General features: G+C 65.6%; 1 protein-coding gene across 3 annotated transcripts; it reads left to right on the top strand.

The window, feature by feature from the left end:
* Positions 1-4,678: 4,678 nt before the first annotated feature.
* NHERF2 (NHERF family PDZ scaffold protein 2) lies at positions 4,679-16,177 on the top strand. 3 transcript variants are annotated; one of them, XM_080830370.1, is made up of 7 exons: positions 4,679-5,047; positions 7,484-7,684; positions 12,845-13,024; positions 13,992-14,145; positions 14,223-14,266; positions 14,814-14,876; positions 15,128-16,177. In XM_080830370.1, the coding sequence occupies exons 1-7, from the start codon at positions 4,835-4,837 to the stop codon at positions 15,284-15,286; spliced, it is 1,014 nt and encodes a 337-aa protein (XP_080686496.1). In that variant the 5' UTR covers positions 4,679-4,834; the 3' UTR covers positions 15,287-16,177. The 3 variants fall into 3 exon arrangements, with proteins under 3 accessions (XP_080686496.1, XP_080686497.1, XP_080686495.1); XM_080830371.1 differs by lacking the exons at positions 4,679-5,047; positions 7,484-7,684 and adding an exon at positions 9,433-10,502; XM_080830369.1 differs by lacking the exons at positions 4,679-5,047; positions 7,484-7,684 and adding an exon at positions 10,538-11,043.
* Positions 16,178-16,395: the final 218 nt, after the last annotated feature.

Below are 16,395 nucleotides of genomic sequence, written 5' to 3'. Positions count from 1 at the left end.
TGCATTCCTGCGTGTGACGCCTTTCCTCTGTGATGTGTTCTTGGCATCTCGCTTCAGGGCGCAAATAGCTTCGTTCACGCCCTGGCACATATCAGGAGCCCTGTCCCTGGCCAGGGTTGCCCCCTCCTAACCAGCTCGATCTGTAAGTGCTTGGGGGCGGGACGAAGAGGGGACAGAGGCAGAGACTGGTCCCCTTCCCCTTCCCTCTCTGCCGCGGCCCCTCCTGTTCCAGGGTGGGGTCGTCACAGGAGAGGCGAGGTCGCAGGGGAGGGAGGCGCAAGGCAGACCCTGGGTCCCACTGCCATCCACCAGCGAGAGGGAAACAGGATTCACACCCTAGAGTCAGAGCCCCCCATGCCAGCCTCCCGGGAGCCCCAGAGTGCCCCCTCACTATGCCCCCTGGCCAGGCTGGGGAGGAGTATGTCTTCCTTAAGGGACCTTAAGACCAAGCAGCCCACCCAGCCTTTCCCCCATCTCCCACGATTCATTTCAAACCCGACCGCTTTTGCACCCCTCCTTCCCCTCATCCAGTGGCTTCTGGAGAGCAAGTGCAACCCCCAGCCCCTCCTTCAAGACCCTGTTCTCCTCCTAGCGAGGAAGGACCCCCTGCCTCCTCAGAGACCCTTCCACTCTTATCGCCTCCGCATTTTCAGTTATCGGCCCCAACCCCCATTTAGAAATGCTCTGCCATCGGGAATAAGGGCCTCCCTCCACCTGGGCCCCCTTACAGCTCCCGCTCACAAGTGTCTGGGCCTCTCCTCCCTTCGGCTTCCTCGTCAACCCTCTTCTGCGTGGGCTCTGACTCTCACAACTGTCCAGGGCCTCCAAGTGCCCGGTCACCGTGCCCTGATGCTGTCTGCCCTTGGGCCCTCCCTTGGCCATATGGCAAGGCCTTCCACTAGGACAGCCAGCCAGAGGCAGAGGAGGGTGCTCCCGTACCCCTTGAGCTGACTAGCTTCGAGACGCTCACATGGAACCAGCCCCCACGTTCTCCTTGACCTCTGGGAGCCCCCGTCCCTCCTTACTGGCAATTCCTGCTCATCTCTCTCCCGGGTACCTCCTTTTCCTCATGTTGTCTCCTAACGTCGGTGCTTTTTTCTCCACCCTCCCGGTTCTTACTGACCGAGCCCTGACTGTACAGACTCTGATTCCGAGATCAGCCCTGAGGGAAGGGGTGGCCACAGACTCCTCAGGTCAACCCATTCTCTGCGCTCCAAGTGCATTCCTGCTCCTGCGTCTCGCCAAACTCGGCCTTTCAAAGCCTGGGCGTCCTGACCTGATCTCACTTCCAGGGCACAGCACCTCACTCTCCACCACCGACGGCGCAAAATCCACGTTCTGGGGCTGGGCCACACGGCTGCCCTGGCCCCTGGCCCCTGGTTCCCCACACAGACTGCAGGTACTCCGCGCCGGGGCCAAGTGGTCTGCATATGTTTGGTCACAAGCGCTGGACACTTGGTGAGGCTCTAGATTTCCCTTGCCTGGAGGTACCCCAGTCCAGAGGGGTGGACACCAGGTCCAAGGCGAAAAAGCAGTGCTGATTTGGGACTTGACAGAAGCCCGGCTTCTCTGCCTACCGCCTTCCTGGCATCCCCGTGTCCCTGCAGTGCAAGCAGCCCCAAGGCGCCGGCCTCGCAATCGCCACCCAGCAGGGCCAGGCTGGACCGAGTTGGAGCCAGAGCGAGTGGGGGGTCCCGGGCCAGCCCCTCGAGCGAAGCAATCCCTCCGAGAGCCGGCAGGCGGCGCTGCGCGGCTGCGCTTCCGGACTGCAGCCCCAGTCGGCGCCTGCGGCGGTGGGAGGGGCCAGGAGCAGGGCGTGGGCGGGCCCAGAGCGAGTGGGCGGGTTCCCGCGCCGCCTCCCTCCGGTGGTCCGCGCGGGTCTCCCCCTTTCTCTCCCTCTCGGCGCCGGGTGTCGTGTTCTCTCTCTCTCCGTCGCGCGGGTCCCGGCTGCTGCAGTTTCGGGCTCTGAAGAGAAGCCTGGCGTAGTCTGAAGGGGGAGGCCGTCAGCCAGGCCCGGTCATCCCGTGGGGCCGTTAATGCCCAGTAGGGAGGCGGCGCCGGCCCGGGAAGCTCCGGGGCATTACCCGGGCGTCAGAGTAATGGCTCCACCCTGCAGACGGGCCCCCAAGCCTTCCCTGGCCGGCGACCGGGCCTCTACCCACGGCCACGCCCCGGAGTCCCCGCCCAGGCCCAAGCTCCGCCCATCTCTGCGGGGCGTCGCACCTGGGAGCGAGGTTCAAAGCGCAGAGGAAAGCCCCCGCCCCGCCCCGGGGGCCCCCTGACAGCCCAGGAGAGGGAAGCCCCGAAAGGTCTGCCTCCCGTCTGTCGCAAGGCCTGTGTAGCAAGGTGGCAGCGAGGGCGTCGGGGCAGGGGTGCGGGTCACCTCCCACCGGCCTCCCCGCCTGCCGCGGGCCTCGCGCATCACCTCCTCTGGCCCGGTCCCGGGCGACCCAAACACCTTACGGCCCCCGAGCGCCGCTCTCCTGGGTCTTTGTCCACGCTGTTCTTTTGGCCCGTTTCTCTGCCTCCCACTTCTGCCTCACGCGGAGGCCCGCGGCTGGAGGAAGGGCATGGGAGAGTTTGCCCAGAGAGCCGCTGGGTTCGCTTTCCCTGCATTTGTTCGTTGGGCCGCCATCCTTACCGTGTCCCCCTCACCCATCCCTGCTACCCCTGCGGAATCTACCTGCACTTCTCCCTGCCGCCTTTATCCTGCGGCTGTGACCCACCCCCCTTGCTACTCTCCGATGTTGCCTTTGTCACTCTGTTACCTTCCTGGTCCTTCCCAGCTCCTTTTTTGCTTTGGAGCCTCCTTTGTTACATTGTGATGCAGTGTTCTGGCCCCGGGCTGGGACCACACGTCCCTGGTTACTCCTCCCTCATCTTCCCAGACGGGTTGAGGCTGATCCTGGGAGTTTCTGTGCTGGGGCCGGGGGAGGAGATCTCCAAGGGAGGTCCTCCCCGGAGGACCAGGCGCTCCTACTTCTCTACGCCCAGCCTGGGGGGCTCCCATCCAGCTACCTCCCTAGACTCTGGCGTGGCCCCATACCACAAACTGGCAGGTCCTGGTTGCTGCGGGTGACCCCTAAGCCCCATCCGGGCTGGTATGTGGTAGACCGCACCGGTGTCACAGCCTTCAGGAGCAGCAGCACCAGGCTGGGTCCAGAGAGGCAGTCACAGACCGGACAAGCAAGCTCCGGACAGGCAAGCAGACAGATGGAGGGGGCCTGCTCAGCGGGAGCCTGCTGCAGCACCAGCCAGGAGCTTAGAGGTGGGGGTGGGGAAGCAGCCATGCAGTCTTGGCCTAAGTGGCTTTTAGGGGCAGCAGCCGGGTGTGGACACCCAAGGGGCTGGGGCCCATGAGGCTGCCCAGAGAGCCCTGTGCTTGGGCGGGGCCTGGGCGCCCAGGCTGAGGGCACTGGAGAGGGGAGAAGGAGCAGCAAGGACTGGGCCCGAGCCGAGCCTGCTTCTGCCCCCATGGGGAACTGTCTGGGCTGGTTATGCCTGACCCCTGGGGACCAGGTATGTGCAGGGGTCTGGGTAGGCTGGGGAGGGGCAGGCTGAGGGGGAACTTAGGTGTCTTCCTGTATCTGAGGCTGAGAAAGAGCTCCTTGATAAAGTGTGGACTTGGACTCTCCCAGCAGTGCCTAAGAGGAGCTTGGGAACCTTGCCTAGGTCCCGTTCCTCTCTAGAACTCAGTTTCTTGATCTGCAAAATGGCCTGAGTGCCCTTGGGTTTTTCCAGATAAAGTATACTCAGAGGCACAACGAAGCATAACCAATTTTCTGTTGTCATTCTTGTCTGGTTGGGGGAAGGGGCACTCATGCTGGGGATAGGAGCTAGATGCTAGGGGAGAAGGATGGAGGGAAGGGTGGGCTGGGGCCGGGGGGGTGGGTCACAGGGGCTAGTTCATGGGAACAGCTTCTCTGAGCACTGATCACAAGCCAGAGGTCTGAGGCCAAAGTCCTGGATACATGTCATCTCTCCCTGGGATGAACGGGGGCACAAGTGAGGGTCCCTGGCAGAGACAGTTGTGTGTTGGGGGATGGGTAACGGTTAACAGACATCCCCAGCACGGATAAGCAAAAGCGCTATCCTGGGGAGGGCTGGAGCTGCCTGGCCACTGGCCTCCAGAATACAGGGGCGGGCTGCTGTCTTGTTATTTCCAAACTGCTTTTTGCCTCCTGGACCATCTTGGGACTCCGCTGGGCTAGGGCAACTCTGGGTGCAGGACAGATCCCCAGACAGAGACAGCGAGGGTTGGGGGGGGGCAAGGGAGGGTGTGTTCCCGAGGTTGGTGGACGGAGCTGTGGCCCTTGTTCTTACCCTCCGCGCCCGTGTTTTTTTGTTCGGCCTGAGGACCCCTTCTCCACTCCTCTCCCACCCCAAGCGCCCGCTTCTGTGTCACGAATGCATACAGTGGGTGCTCAATAAATGTTCTTGGACTAGGAGGCAAAGGCGCTGGCGCCGGGGAGGCTGCCCAGAGTCCGGGTGAGACAGAGGGGGTCCCAAGGCCCTGCGGCCTCCCCCGCCCCCGGGATTGGCAGGGTGCCGAGGCCGGCCGCAGCCAGGACGGGCCGGGACTCGGGCGGGGGCGGCCCCACCGAGGAGGCGGGGAAGGGGCGGGCGCGGGGGCGGCGCCGCAGCCCGAGCCCGAGCCCGAGCCCGAGGCGACGGGAGCCGAGCGGGAGCAGCCGAGGGCGCCGCCGGGTCCCCAGCGCCGCCGCCGCAGCCGCCGCCGCCGCCGCCTCCGCGCCCGCCCCCCGCGCCCCTGCCTGCCCGCGGCAGGCGTCAGCGCCGTGGCCGGCCGGTGGTCGGCCGGTGGGCAGCCGCCGCCATGGCCGCCCCGGAGCCGCTGCGGCCGCGCCTGTGCCGCCTGGTGCGCGGCGAGCAGGGCTACGGCTTCCACCTGCACGGCGAGAAGGGCCGCCGCGGGCAGTTCATCCGGCGCGTGGAGCCGGGCTCCCCCGCCGAGGCGGCCGCGCTGCGCGCCGGGGACCGGCTGGTCGAGGTCAACGGCGTCAACGTGGAGGGCGAGACGCACCACCAGGTGGGAGCCCGCGCCCCGCCCCCGGCCCGCCGCCCCGCCGGGCCCCCTCCCCGGGGAGCGCCTCCCCGCCTCGCGCTCGCTCGCGCGGGGCGCCAACGACCGCGGCTCCGGGCGCTCAGTGCGCCCAGGCCTCGGCGCCCTGCCCGGGGCGGGAGGGGTCGCACGAGGGCCTGCGTGGGTTCCCGCTGCGAGGTGGCGGACGTGGCCCCGGAGGCAGCGGCGGCCGGCCTCCTTGCTCGCCTCTCCCCCTGGGCCAGCTGGCTCCCGGAGGGGGCATCCTGGCAGGGAGGGGCCCGCAGTGCGGCTCCGGGCCCTGGGCCCCAGCACTGGAGTCTCCTTCGGGCCTCAGTGTGCAAGTAGTGCCGCGTCTGTCACCCTGGGGGGTCTCCATGCCTGGGGGGAGGGTCTGAGTGCTTGTCTGTGAGTGTAAACACGTGCTTGTGTACACAGCTGGGTATGTGTGTGTACACGACCCTCTGGGGGTCACGCACGTGTGGCCACATCTGCCCCCCCGGGGGTACCTGAGGGGTATCCCAGTGAGGGCACACCTGTATGTGCCTGTGTCAGCGAATGTGTGTGTGTGCATGTGTGCACGTGCTGCACTGTGCGTGTGAATGTACAGCTCTAGGTGTGTGTGTGCGCGCGCACAGATCTGCAATCCGGTGTGTGTGTGTGTGTGTGTGTGTGTGTGTGTCCGGGCCTGTGGGTCTGCCTGCCTGGCTACGTGTAGTCATTAGTGTGTGTTGGCAGGTCAGTGTACTAATGTGTGTTTTGGCTGATGGCGTCTGGGTCCCTTAGAGTCGCTGCTGGTGGCAGCACGTCCTCGTTGGAGGCCGCCCGGCCCTGCAGGAGCCGCTGCCGCAGCCCCCTGCCTCCTGCCACTGGGGATGAGGGCCAGAAGGAGGGCAGGGTCTGTTCTGGCAGGTTCTGCTCCCTGGGGACTCTATCTCCCACTGGCCAGGGACTCTGCTGGCGTCAGTCCAGCTCCCTCCTTCCCTTCTTGCTCAGGGTTCTCGGTGTCCTCCCCAGCCCCTGTGAGTCTGTGACCCGTCTGCGTGGCCAGCCCTGGGGCCTGGAGATTAGTAAATTGGTTCTTGCCGGCACCAGCAGCTGAACTCTTGCTTCTACCCCTGAGGCCCCTGCCTGTCTGTCCGTCTGCCTACCTTCTGTCCTGCACCCAGAGTTTCAACTGGATAAAGCTGTTTGCTGAAGGAGGGTCGGGGTGGGCCGGAGGTCTGGGCTCGGCAGGCCACAGGGAGGGGCTGGCACAGTGTCACCTGGCTTTGGTTTAACTGTCACTTCTAGCCCTAGCCCCAGAGCACCTGCTTCTTCCAGGCTCCCGGGTGCTGGTCTCTGTAGCTTACTCGCAGAACCGTGCTGGCCCAGGAGGGAGCAGGTGCAGTCGCAGCTCCCATTCTCCAGATGAGGAAGCTGATGTTTGAGGCTATCAGGCGTCTAGGCTGCGTCCCACAGTCAGGAAGCCGCAGGGTGCTGGGGTCCTCCGGTGGCTCTCACCAGGAGAGAGGAGGGGCCAGAGGAGGACCGGCGGAAGATGGCCCGGTTCACACTGCTGTCTGTTGACGCTTCTGCCGAGCAGCCGATGGGGGCCTCTCTGCCCTCCGCCAACACCTGGGGTGGGGGTCTGGTCCTTCCTACCCCGATGCCCAGGGGACACTGACCGCTCCTTCTCCCTGCACACCACACCCCGACATGCACACTCCGTGGCCCCGCACGTGCTCTGGACACTTCACAGACACCTGCATAGGTACGCCTGCTGCCAACGTCGCGCTTGTCCCACAGGGGGCCTCTGTCCACTGGCTCTGAGCTCTGCTTCCCGGGCTGTGTGTGGGTGCCCCCGCGGGTGCCTTGCCTCAGGAACCAGGCCTTCCCGTCTCTGCAGGTCCGAAAGGAACAGGGGGTCAGGGTCCGGTCTGGAGGCAAATGGAAAGCTCAGAGGCAGAGGTTTCGACATCCATGCTCCACTACTGAGAACTGCAGTGGCCGCAGATCCCCAGACAGGGACCTAGGGAGACCCCTTGCTCCCTCAACCCCAGACCGAAAGACAGACCTTGGATGCACGCCTGCCCACACATCCGTGCACACACGCACACCCTAAAAACCCCAGACTTAGCCGTGCACCGCCTTCCAGACCGACTGACTGCTTCACCCAGCTTCCCGGCCCCTCCTGGACCAGACCCGGGGCGAGTGACCCTGTAGCCCTCGCAGCCCCGAATCAGGAGTCCTGGGTAAAGAGGGAGGGAGCTGCCGAGCCCCGGGGGTGGGGGGCGGAGCCGGCGGGCCTCTTGGTCCAGCCACCCACCCCTGGTAGGCCAGCTGCCTGCCCGCCAGCCGGGGCCAGCCCTGGGTGGCACCGCTGTCCATGTGCTGCCCAGAGTGCCGACTGCTGACCTGCTCCCCCCAACCTGCCCGGCCCAGGTGGTGCAGAGGATCAAGGCCGTGGAGGGGCAGACTCGGCTGCTGGTGGTGGACAAGGAGACGGACGAGGAGCTCCGCCGGCGGCAGCTGACCTGCACCGAGGAGATGGCCCAGCGAGGGCTTCCGCCCGCCCACGACCCCTGGGAGCCAAAGCCAGACTGGGCACGTGCAAGCAGCCTGGGCTCCGAGGCTGGCCAGAAGGTACAGCGGGCTCGCACGCGGGGGAGCCCTGACTTCTCCCACAACCGCCGTGTCTGCCGCTTGATGGCAGCCAGTCTCCCCCTCCACACACCTCCAGAAGTCTCCGTCCCCTCTGCCTCTTGGGGCAACTGGTGACTACCATATTGGCTACTTGGAGCCACTCTTTCTGCCCTCAGCCTGTGTTATGAGCCAGGTGGGCCCAGGGGAGTGTGGCCCTGGTCCCTGGCCCTCTTCCCTAGGGTGCCCATCGGAGCTCCCTGACCTAGGAAAGGTCTCTCTCTCTGACGAGCCCAGCCTAGGGGCTGAGGGAACCGGGAAGGGTCTGCTGGGAGGTCCCGGGACGGATCAGATCACGCCTGGCTCTGTTCATGTCAGGTGTCTGCCTGTCTAAGGAGCATGCTTGTGCTGGGAAGGCCTTGGGAGGTGGGGTCTGGTCCTCCTCTGCGGGCAGTGCATGCTTGGGGACAGCCGGGGACACTGTCTAAGCTGGGTCCTCAGTTGGGGGTCTACGGCGGTTAGGGTGCTTTTCCCTTCCTGCGTCTGCTCCGGGCCAGAGCTGGAAGACGGGAAGGGGGGGCTGCTGTTCTACTGACTTCTGTGTGACAGGACTTGGGGGGGTCCTACTTGGGGGGGGCCGAGAGGAAGAGCCTGACTCTGCTTGTTCCGTGCTCGCTCTCTCGCTCTTTTTTAAAGATCTTATTATTTTTTCCCCTTTCTTTGAGAGAAAAGTGGGGGGAGGGGGAGAGAGAGAGAGAGCAGTAGGAGGGGTGGAGGGAGAGGATCCCCAGCCAGTCTCCCCACTGAGTGTGGAGCCTGACCCTGGTCTCGCCATCGGGCTTGATCTCACAACTCATGAGATCATGACCGTGAGCCCAAACCACCCAGGTGCCCTGATCGTTCTGTCCTCTTGAAACCCCGTGGTACCGTTTCTCATTCCCGTTTTGCTTTTTTTTAAAAAAAGATTTTATTTATTTGTTTGACAGAGAGAGAGTGAGAGAGCGCACAAGCAGGGGGAGTGGGAGAGGGAAAAGCAGGCTCCCCAGTGAGCAGGGAGCCCCATGTGGGGCTCGATCCCGGAACCCCAGGATCATGATCCAGGCCGAAGGCAGACGCTCAAGGGACTGAGCCACCCAGGCGCCTTTTTTTTTTTTTTTTAATCTCTTTAAAGAAATTCAATCCCAGGGGTTTCCCCAGATCCCACTTTGAGACCCGCTGGCCTCATGCCAGTGAAGGTGTGAGAGCTGAAGTTTCCGGGTGTGCGAGTCTCCGGCGCGAGCTGGCCGTGCCCGGGTCTCTGGGGGAGACGGCATTTCAGGTGGGAAGCCAGCCTGGGCACAGGCCTGGGTCTGAACCCTGAGGATGCTTTTCGTTCCTTGGGCTCCCAAGCCCCGCGGGGGTGGTCGGGGCCCAAGTAGGGGGCATCCAAGTCGGCTGCGGGGTTTCAGGGAGTCCTGGGCTGATGTGCGGGCTGGTCTGGCTCCCTGGCCGGCAGGCCGGCCGGCGGGAGCCCCTCTCCTTCAGGGGCGTCTTACCTCCCAGAGGAAGCGCCCCTCCCCTCCAGGCGTTTGTCCATTGATTTAGACACAAACGCTGAGTTCACCTTCCTGTGGAAAAATCCGCCCTGGGGCTTATCTGTAGGGCGGGGCGCTGAGGCACCTTGTCCTGGGGTGGGACCTTCCCCTCTGCTATTTCAGGCTCTGGGAGCCGCAGGAAGCCTTAGGAGGGCGCTTCCTCTGGGCGTATTTTTAGAGGAACAAAGTGGGGCCCAACTAGCAGGGGCTCTGTGGTGGGGGCTGGCCTGGGGACGACGGGGCCTCCAGGGAGGTCAGGGGAGGCCCAGAGGACAGGGTCAACCCCTCCCTCCCGGCCAGAGACCGGCTGTCTAACAGGCTGAGCTCAGAGGGTCTGGAGGAAGAGCCTGGCCTCGGCTGACCCGCCCAAACCGACGGGCGGTCAAGGTGCCTGGGAGGGGGTGCTCGCAGGCAGGATGGCTGGGGCTCTGGTGCAGAATGAAGGGTCCCACCATTCATTCATAAGGGCCAAGCGAGGAGTCAGGGCCCCGCGAGTCACTCCTGGCCTCTCTGCGCCTTGTCCCCTGTCCCGGCTGGGCTGGGGGAAGTGGGGCTGGGGAGAGCACCCGGGGGGCAGGCCCTCCCACGGGGGTGCTGTGGGGTCCTAGTCAGTAGTGACTCAGCCCCAGGCCAGCTGCAGTGCAGCTGATCCTGACAGTGACGACAGGGGACAGGCGGGGCAGGCTGCGATGCCGGGGCCGTAGAGGTGGGGACAGAGCTGGACTCCCACCCCAGTTCCACAGGCCCTTGGATGCGCGTGAGTGGGGGCTGGCCTCCCGGTATGGGGGCCCTCTTGCCCGCGGGAGAGCCCTGGGAGCCTCAGCAGGACTGTCTCCTGCTGTGGCGCCGGGGACCCCTCCCTGGCCTCCCTGTCCCCCCAGCCCCGGGTCCTGGGGGCAGGGCAGGGCCTCCCAGCAGCTTCCTTCCTTCCTTTCTTGGGACTGAAACCTAGCCAGTACGGGGTGCCTAGCTGGGGCCTGAGCAGGGGAGGGGGACCCAGCCGCCACCCTGCTCCCCAAAGTGACTCAGCCCCCCCGTCCCCACCCATCCCTGGGGAGCTGGGGCCACTGTGGGAGGTGGATAAATGGGTGGTGGCCCGGGCTGGCTGGAGACTTTAGGCCACTTCAGCTGGACGCTCGGTGCCTGCCACTTCTCTCCTGCCTCCCATGGCCCGCTCTGGGGATGCCACACCGCTGGCCCCAGCCCCAGGAGCCCCTCCGCAGAGACCGTCCTGGGGACTTGCGCAGGTCAGCCTGGGTGGGGGCAGGGTAGGCAAGGAGGACCCCCAAGAGCCCGGCTTAGCCCATGTCCCCCGGGGTCAGGAGAGGGGATTGGGGACGCCCCGGTGACCCTGGTGCGAGCAGGCTGGACCCTGGGCAACAATGGGGGCCTTTCTCTGCCAGGGCTGGTGAGTCACCATCTGGGGGGGCACAGCCCGGCTCCTGGGGTACCCCCATGCCAGCGTCTTTGTCTGGTCACGGGCTCGGCTTTGAGACCAGGGCTTGTCCGGCTCCGGGCTGCCCGTTGGAGAGCCAGTGGGAGCCCGAGGGCCTGGCTGGGAGGCGGCAGGAAATGCTCCGAGCCAGGGCAGGGAGGCAGGAATGTGAGCGATGCGGCGCCTGCACGCCCCCTCCTGACCCACTGCTTCTTGGGCCTCTCCACGCAGCCTGCCCCCGCCCCAGCACAGCTCTCAACCTGGGGGTCGGGTGCGGGGGACGGGGCTCCTTGGGTGCCGATGGGCAGGAGAGCATTAGGGCAAGACTTCAGAGAAGCCTCTCGGCTGGTGCGGTGAGCGGTGGGCGTGCTGGGCTGAGGCAGGGGGATGGCCAGGGTGGCCCCAAACCCGGATGTGACTTCAGCCTGGCCTCATGGCCCCGGATGCCCCCCCAGTCCTGTTTCCTGTTTGGGGACCTCTAGAGACCCGCCAGGGAGGTCACTGTGGAGGGCGTGAGAAGAGGCCGTAGGGCTCAGCGCCAGGGGGCTGTCCTCTCGAACGCGTGTGTTGCCGTGTAGCGGGTTGCAAGCCTGTGTCTGTGTGTCTGGTCTCTGTGGCCGTGTGCCACTCACACCTGGGCCCCGTCCACCTGCCGGCTGTGCTTGGTCCTGGCTGTGGCTCTGCTCCCGACCTGTCAGCCTCGGCACCTGGGCTCTAGCAAGCAGCCTGGATCGGAGAGGCACCGCTGCGAGGGGTTTGGGGGGGACTCATAGTCTGTGCCTCCAGGTGTGTCTGGGAGAGGGAATGAGTCTGGGCGGGGAGCCCTGGGGCACTTGGGGGGTCTCACCCCCGTCCCTTCAGCCCATGTTGAGCAGCCAAACCCCTGGGGGATCGAGGAGCCGCTGTCCTGCCCCTTGAGTCCCTGGGGTTATGGGGGTAGTAGTGGCTTGCAGTGGTGATCCCAAGGACATGTGTGGGTAGGCTTTGGGGGTCCGGGAAGGGGTCCCAGAGGAGGGGTGCAGGCTGGGCAGGAAGAGAGTGTTCTGCACAAGTGGGGGGCCCAGAGCCCACCTGCCCTGTGAGAAAAGAAGCGCTTGGGTCCACAGCCCGGACTGGCAGGCCAAAGGGCTCAGATTTGAGGTTTGGAATGAGCTCAGAGGCCCGGAGGCTGGGAGTGGTTGCGGGGGGGGGGGGTGGCCTGAGCAGCAGGGGGCAGGTGCCTGGGGCCTGGACAGCCTCCCTGAGGGTGAGGTAGGTGGAGGGTCAGGGCGGGGCCCCAGAGAGCACCCCCACCCTGCACACGCTCCCCTGCACGCGCGCCGGAGTCCTGAGCAGCCCCGGAAACCCGAGCCGCTGCCCGCCTGCGCGCTCCGGCCACCGGCCATGTTTAATTGAGCACCCGCAGCCGCTGGGCACTGTGGTCACGGCCCCAGGCCGTGGCTGGGTGGGGGTCCTGGGGCCTGGCCCCCAGCGGCACGGCCCCCTGACCCACAGCCCTATACCGCAGGATGCCAGAGGTAAAGCCCGGCGAGGCCCTGGGTGGTCAATGGGGGTGCTCGGGGCATCGTGGGCCTTCCGTGCCCGGGTTGGGGGGGTGGGGCGGCACGTCCCACCCTTGGCTTCCCTGGGCTCAGGCCCCTGCGCCCTGTCCCTGGGCCCTGTGGGGGTGGCGGTGGTTCCAGCTGGCTCTGGAATGTGAGAGAGGCCACAAAACAAACAAAACAAACGTCAGCCTCTCGCTTGGGCAGGGCAGTGGGAGGGGGTACACCCAGGACGCTGTGCTGAGTGGCAGCTCCTAGGACCCTGGCCTGGGCTCAGCGCTGCCCATTAGCAGGTCCCCTCGCACCCTGTAAAGCCCCTGGTCCCATGTGAGGTTGTTTGGGGTTTGGAAACTGAGGTTCTGCTCGAGATCCTGCTGCTGGAGCTCGGCCCCAGGCAGCCCAGCAGGGCCCGCAGACGTGGGTATGGTGTTTGTCCCTGAGACCCGGGGCTGCCGGGCGGGGCGTGATGTTGAGTGTGGAGTTGGGGTTCCTCTCACCCTTCTCCACTGCAGCTGCATTCTGGGGGCTGAGGCCTGGCAGAGGGCTGGGTCAGGGGCCTCGGGGGTGGGGGTGGGGGGAGATCAGAACTCAGCCTGGTCTCATGCGCCTGCAGGATGTCGGTGGGCCCCCGAGGGAGCTACGCCCTCGGCTCTGCCACCTACGGAAGGGCCCCCAAGGGTACGGGTTCAACCTGCACAGTGACAAGTCCCGGCCAGGACAATATATCCGCTCCGTGGACCCAGGCTCGCCGGCCGCTCACTCTGGCCTCCGCGCCCAGGACAGACTCATCGAGGTACCTGTCATGGAGGTTTCAGGGTGCTGGCTGTCACCAAGCGTGTGTCTGGGCCCGTGTCCCCCACCCAGAGTGTGTGTGTCTGGGCCTGATTGTCCCCTGAGAGTGTGTCTGCGTCCATGACCCCCACACAGAGTGTATGTCTGGGCCTGTGTCCCCCAGAGCGTGTGTCTCCGCCCGTGTCCCCCCAAGTCATGTATCTAGGCCCATGCCCCTCACGCAGAGTGTGTGTCTGGGCCCCTGTCCCCCTGAGCGTATGTCTGGGCCCGTGTCCCCCAGAGCGTGTGTCTCTGCCCGTGTCCCCCCAGTCATGCGTCTAGGCCCATGCCCCTCACGCAGAGTGTATGTCTGGGCCCCTGTCCCCTGGAGCGTGTGTCTTGGCCTGTGTCCCCCCGAGCGTGTGTCTGGGCCCGTCCCCCCGAGCATGTGTCTTGGCCTGGTGTTCCCCTGAGTGTGTGTCTGGGCCTCTGTCCCCCTGAGCGTGTGTCTGGTCCCGTGTCCCCCACCCCGAGCATGTGTCTGGGCCTGTCCCCCCGGGAGTGTGTCTGGGCCCGTGTCCCCCACCCTGAGCATGTGTCTGGGCCTGTGTCCCCCACCCCGAGCATGTGTCTGGGCCTGTGTCCCCCCAATCATGTGTCTGGGCCTGTGTGCCCCCGAGTGTGTGTCTGGCCCCCTGTCACCCCGAGCGTGTGTCTGGGCCCCTGTCCCCTGGAGCGTGTGTCTTGGCCTGTGTCCCTCCGAGCATGTATCCAGCCCCCTGTCCCCCCGAGCATGTTTCTGGGCAGGGAGGTCTTTGCTGGGAAGAGGAGAGATGCTGGGAACTTGAGCTGACATTCCTCTGGCTGCCACGGCTGGTGACAATATCAATGAATATTTGATGCCACACCTGGCTGGGTGGCTCGCGGTGGGGGGGGGTGCTGTGGGGGCCTGACCTCTGGCGGGGCTGACCCCAAGCTACTGGGGGCAGGTGAACGGGCACAACATTGAGGGGCTGCGCCACGCAGAGGTGGTCGCCAGCATCAAGGCGCGGGAGGACGAGGCCCGGCTGCTGGTGGTGGACCCTGAGACGGACGAGTACTTCAAGCGGCTGCGGGTCACGCCCACTGAGGAGCATCTGGAAGGTGGGCTGCTGCCTGGGGGTCTGGGGATGGGGTGGAGCCTGGGGGCCTGGGCAGCCCCTGACACCCTGTCCCCACAGGTCCACTGCCATCACCAGTCACCAACGGGACCAGCCCTGCCCAGGTGAGAGGGTGGGAGTGGACCAGGTGGGCCCAGGAAACCGTAGGGGCGCCTCTAGGGATCCCCAGGCCTGACTGAGTCCCCCACCTCAACATCTCCTTGTGTTGGTGTGACAGTGAGACCGAGTCTAAACCTCATGCTCCCTGTGGGTCCTGGCCCGGGTCAACCACAGCCCCAGCCCCACGGGGCTCTTGGCCTTGTCATTCGCTCTGCCCAGAGCTGGCCGGCGACCTGGAGTCCCCCTTTGTCACCTCTTGGGAAGCTGGTCCTGGCTTCCCCCCAGGGGATGCTCTTGGGGGTGATTCCTGTTGTAAGCTGGCCGGGGCCGGCTCTCCAGCCCTCTGCAGCACCTGTCCACTCGCTGCTGGGTGTCCGTGTCCTGCAGGGCCTGGGCCTGGAGCACAGTAGAGGCTCGGCGCCTGCTGCCAGACGGAAGAAATGTGGCTCTGATGTGCGCATGCGCGCACACGCGTGCGCCTGTGTGTCTGTGGGGGCCCCCCCGGTTCCTGGGCAGGGTCCCTGAAGCCACACCTTGCCTTTGGTTTCCCAGCTCAATGGTGGCTCAGCGTGTTCGTCCCGAAGTGACCTGCCTGGCTTAGACAAGGACACTGAGGTAGCAAGTGCCCGCCCGCCTCCCCTGCTTTGCTCACACACGAGGGGGGGCGGTCAGAGGCCTCGGGGGTGGGCTTTTGCGTAGCGGACAGCCTGGGCAGTGCGGTCAGCCCCTCTAGGATGCCCCGTTGAGCCCGCGGCCCCAGCCCCGCCCGGTGGCCTGTGGCATGAGCTCCCTGGGAGGGACCCCAGGACGGAGGGCTTGGGTCCGGGGCTCACTCTGGCCCCTGCCCGCGCTGCCCCCCACCCCAGGACAGCAGGACCTGGAAGCGGGACCCCTTTCAGGAGAGCGGCCTCCACCTGAGCCCCACGGCAGCCGAAGCCAAGGAGAAGGCGAGAGCCACCCGCGTCAACAAGCGGGCGCCACAGATGGACTGGAACCGGAAACGCGAGATCTTCAGCAACTTCTGAGCCCCTCCCCGCCTGTCTGCACGGCCCTCGGGCCCCGCCCCACGGGCCCCGCCCAGAGTCCCCCAAGCCTCAGCGGACTGGAGGGGGTGCTTCCTCACCCCCAGAAGCTGTGCTGGTCCCACCACCACCCAGGAACCCATGTGCACCCCAGCGAGCCCCGTCTTGCCCCCCCCCACCTGCTGGGTGCTGGATAGGGGAGAGGGGGCCCCTCTCGAGGTAGAAGAGAGTGTCAGGGAGGGGCAGTGGTGACCGTGGGCCAGGCCCTTGCTGCTCTGCCCGGGCCTGCTGACTTAAAGGAATTTGTGTTTTTGCTTTTCTTCCAAAAACAAAAAAAGGAAAAAAGAACAGAGCTCCAGCTCCACATGTTTCCACTTACTACCAGAGTCCCGCCCCCGCAGGACGCCTCTCTCAGTCACTGCAATAAAGCAAACCTTTCTCTGCAAACCATTTCCTCCCCACCCTCAGCAGCAGCCATCCCAAGTGGGAGCCCCGGGCACTTCCAGGGAAAGAGAAAAACGTATGGCGGCCAGGCTGTGGTTGTGGGGGCTTCAGTGTGACCCTGGGGTGGCTGTAGGAGCTGCCCCTCCGCCCCCTCCCTGCTGCGGGTGGTCACTAGGCCAGGGCCCCACGTCGCTGCTGCACTAGAGCCTGGGGCTGGGCTCCAGGGGCCCGAGGATGGAGGCCCCGTGTCCTCAAAAAAGGGTGGCCTCTGGACAGGCCTCTTGTCCCTGCGGGAGGCAGGGGGAATGTGACTGTGGGAGATCCTGCCCCCAAGGGACCTCGCCCACCCTCCCTTTCCTCCTGGCCCCGGCCCTGAACCCCACTGACATTGCTGTCTGCCGTCTAAGCCATAGCGCATGCGCGCCCTCCTAATAAACAGGCCTTCCTCAGACCCGTGGCCGCTTCTGTCCTTCCTGAGCCCTCACTTGAGGGGGGGGGGGGCTGTGGTCTGGGCAGGAAGGAGGCAGCCTGGGAGCCCGCTCTCAGAGGCTGGCCCCAGAGTCCCCGTTCCTAAGGCGCCCCCATCCCACTCCATCCACCAGGCCGCTAAGCGTGACCCTGCTCAGCTTCCGCGCTCTCCCCCACTTTTCCTCCCCACCCTCCGGGGC

This window comes from Martes martes, assembly GCF_963455335.1.
Source record: "Martes martes genome assembly, chromosome: 18".
Lineage (NCBI taxonomy): Eukaryota > Metazoa > Chordata > Mammalia > Carnivora > Mustelidae > Martes > Martes martes.
Note: the sequence above shows the minus strand (reverse complement) of the source record. Positions and strands in the feature narration are given on the sequence as shown.

Excerpts from the sequence above, each read along its gene's own strand:
- NHERF2 (XM_080830369.1), top strand. The coding sequence starts at position 10,561 with ATGTCCCCCGGGGTCAGGAGAGGGGATTGGGGACGCCCCGGTGACCCT. Across the intron at positions 13,025-13,991 it reads CCCAGGACAGACTCATCGAG|GTGAACGGGCACAACATTGA; the intron begins GTACCTGTCATG and ends TACTGGGGGCAG. Across the intron at positions 14,146-14,222 it reads CACTGAGGAGCATCTGGAAG|GTCCACTGCCATCACCAGTC; the intron begins GTGGGCTGCTGC and ends CTGTCCCCACAG.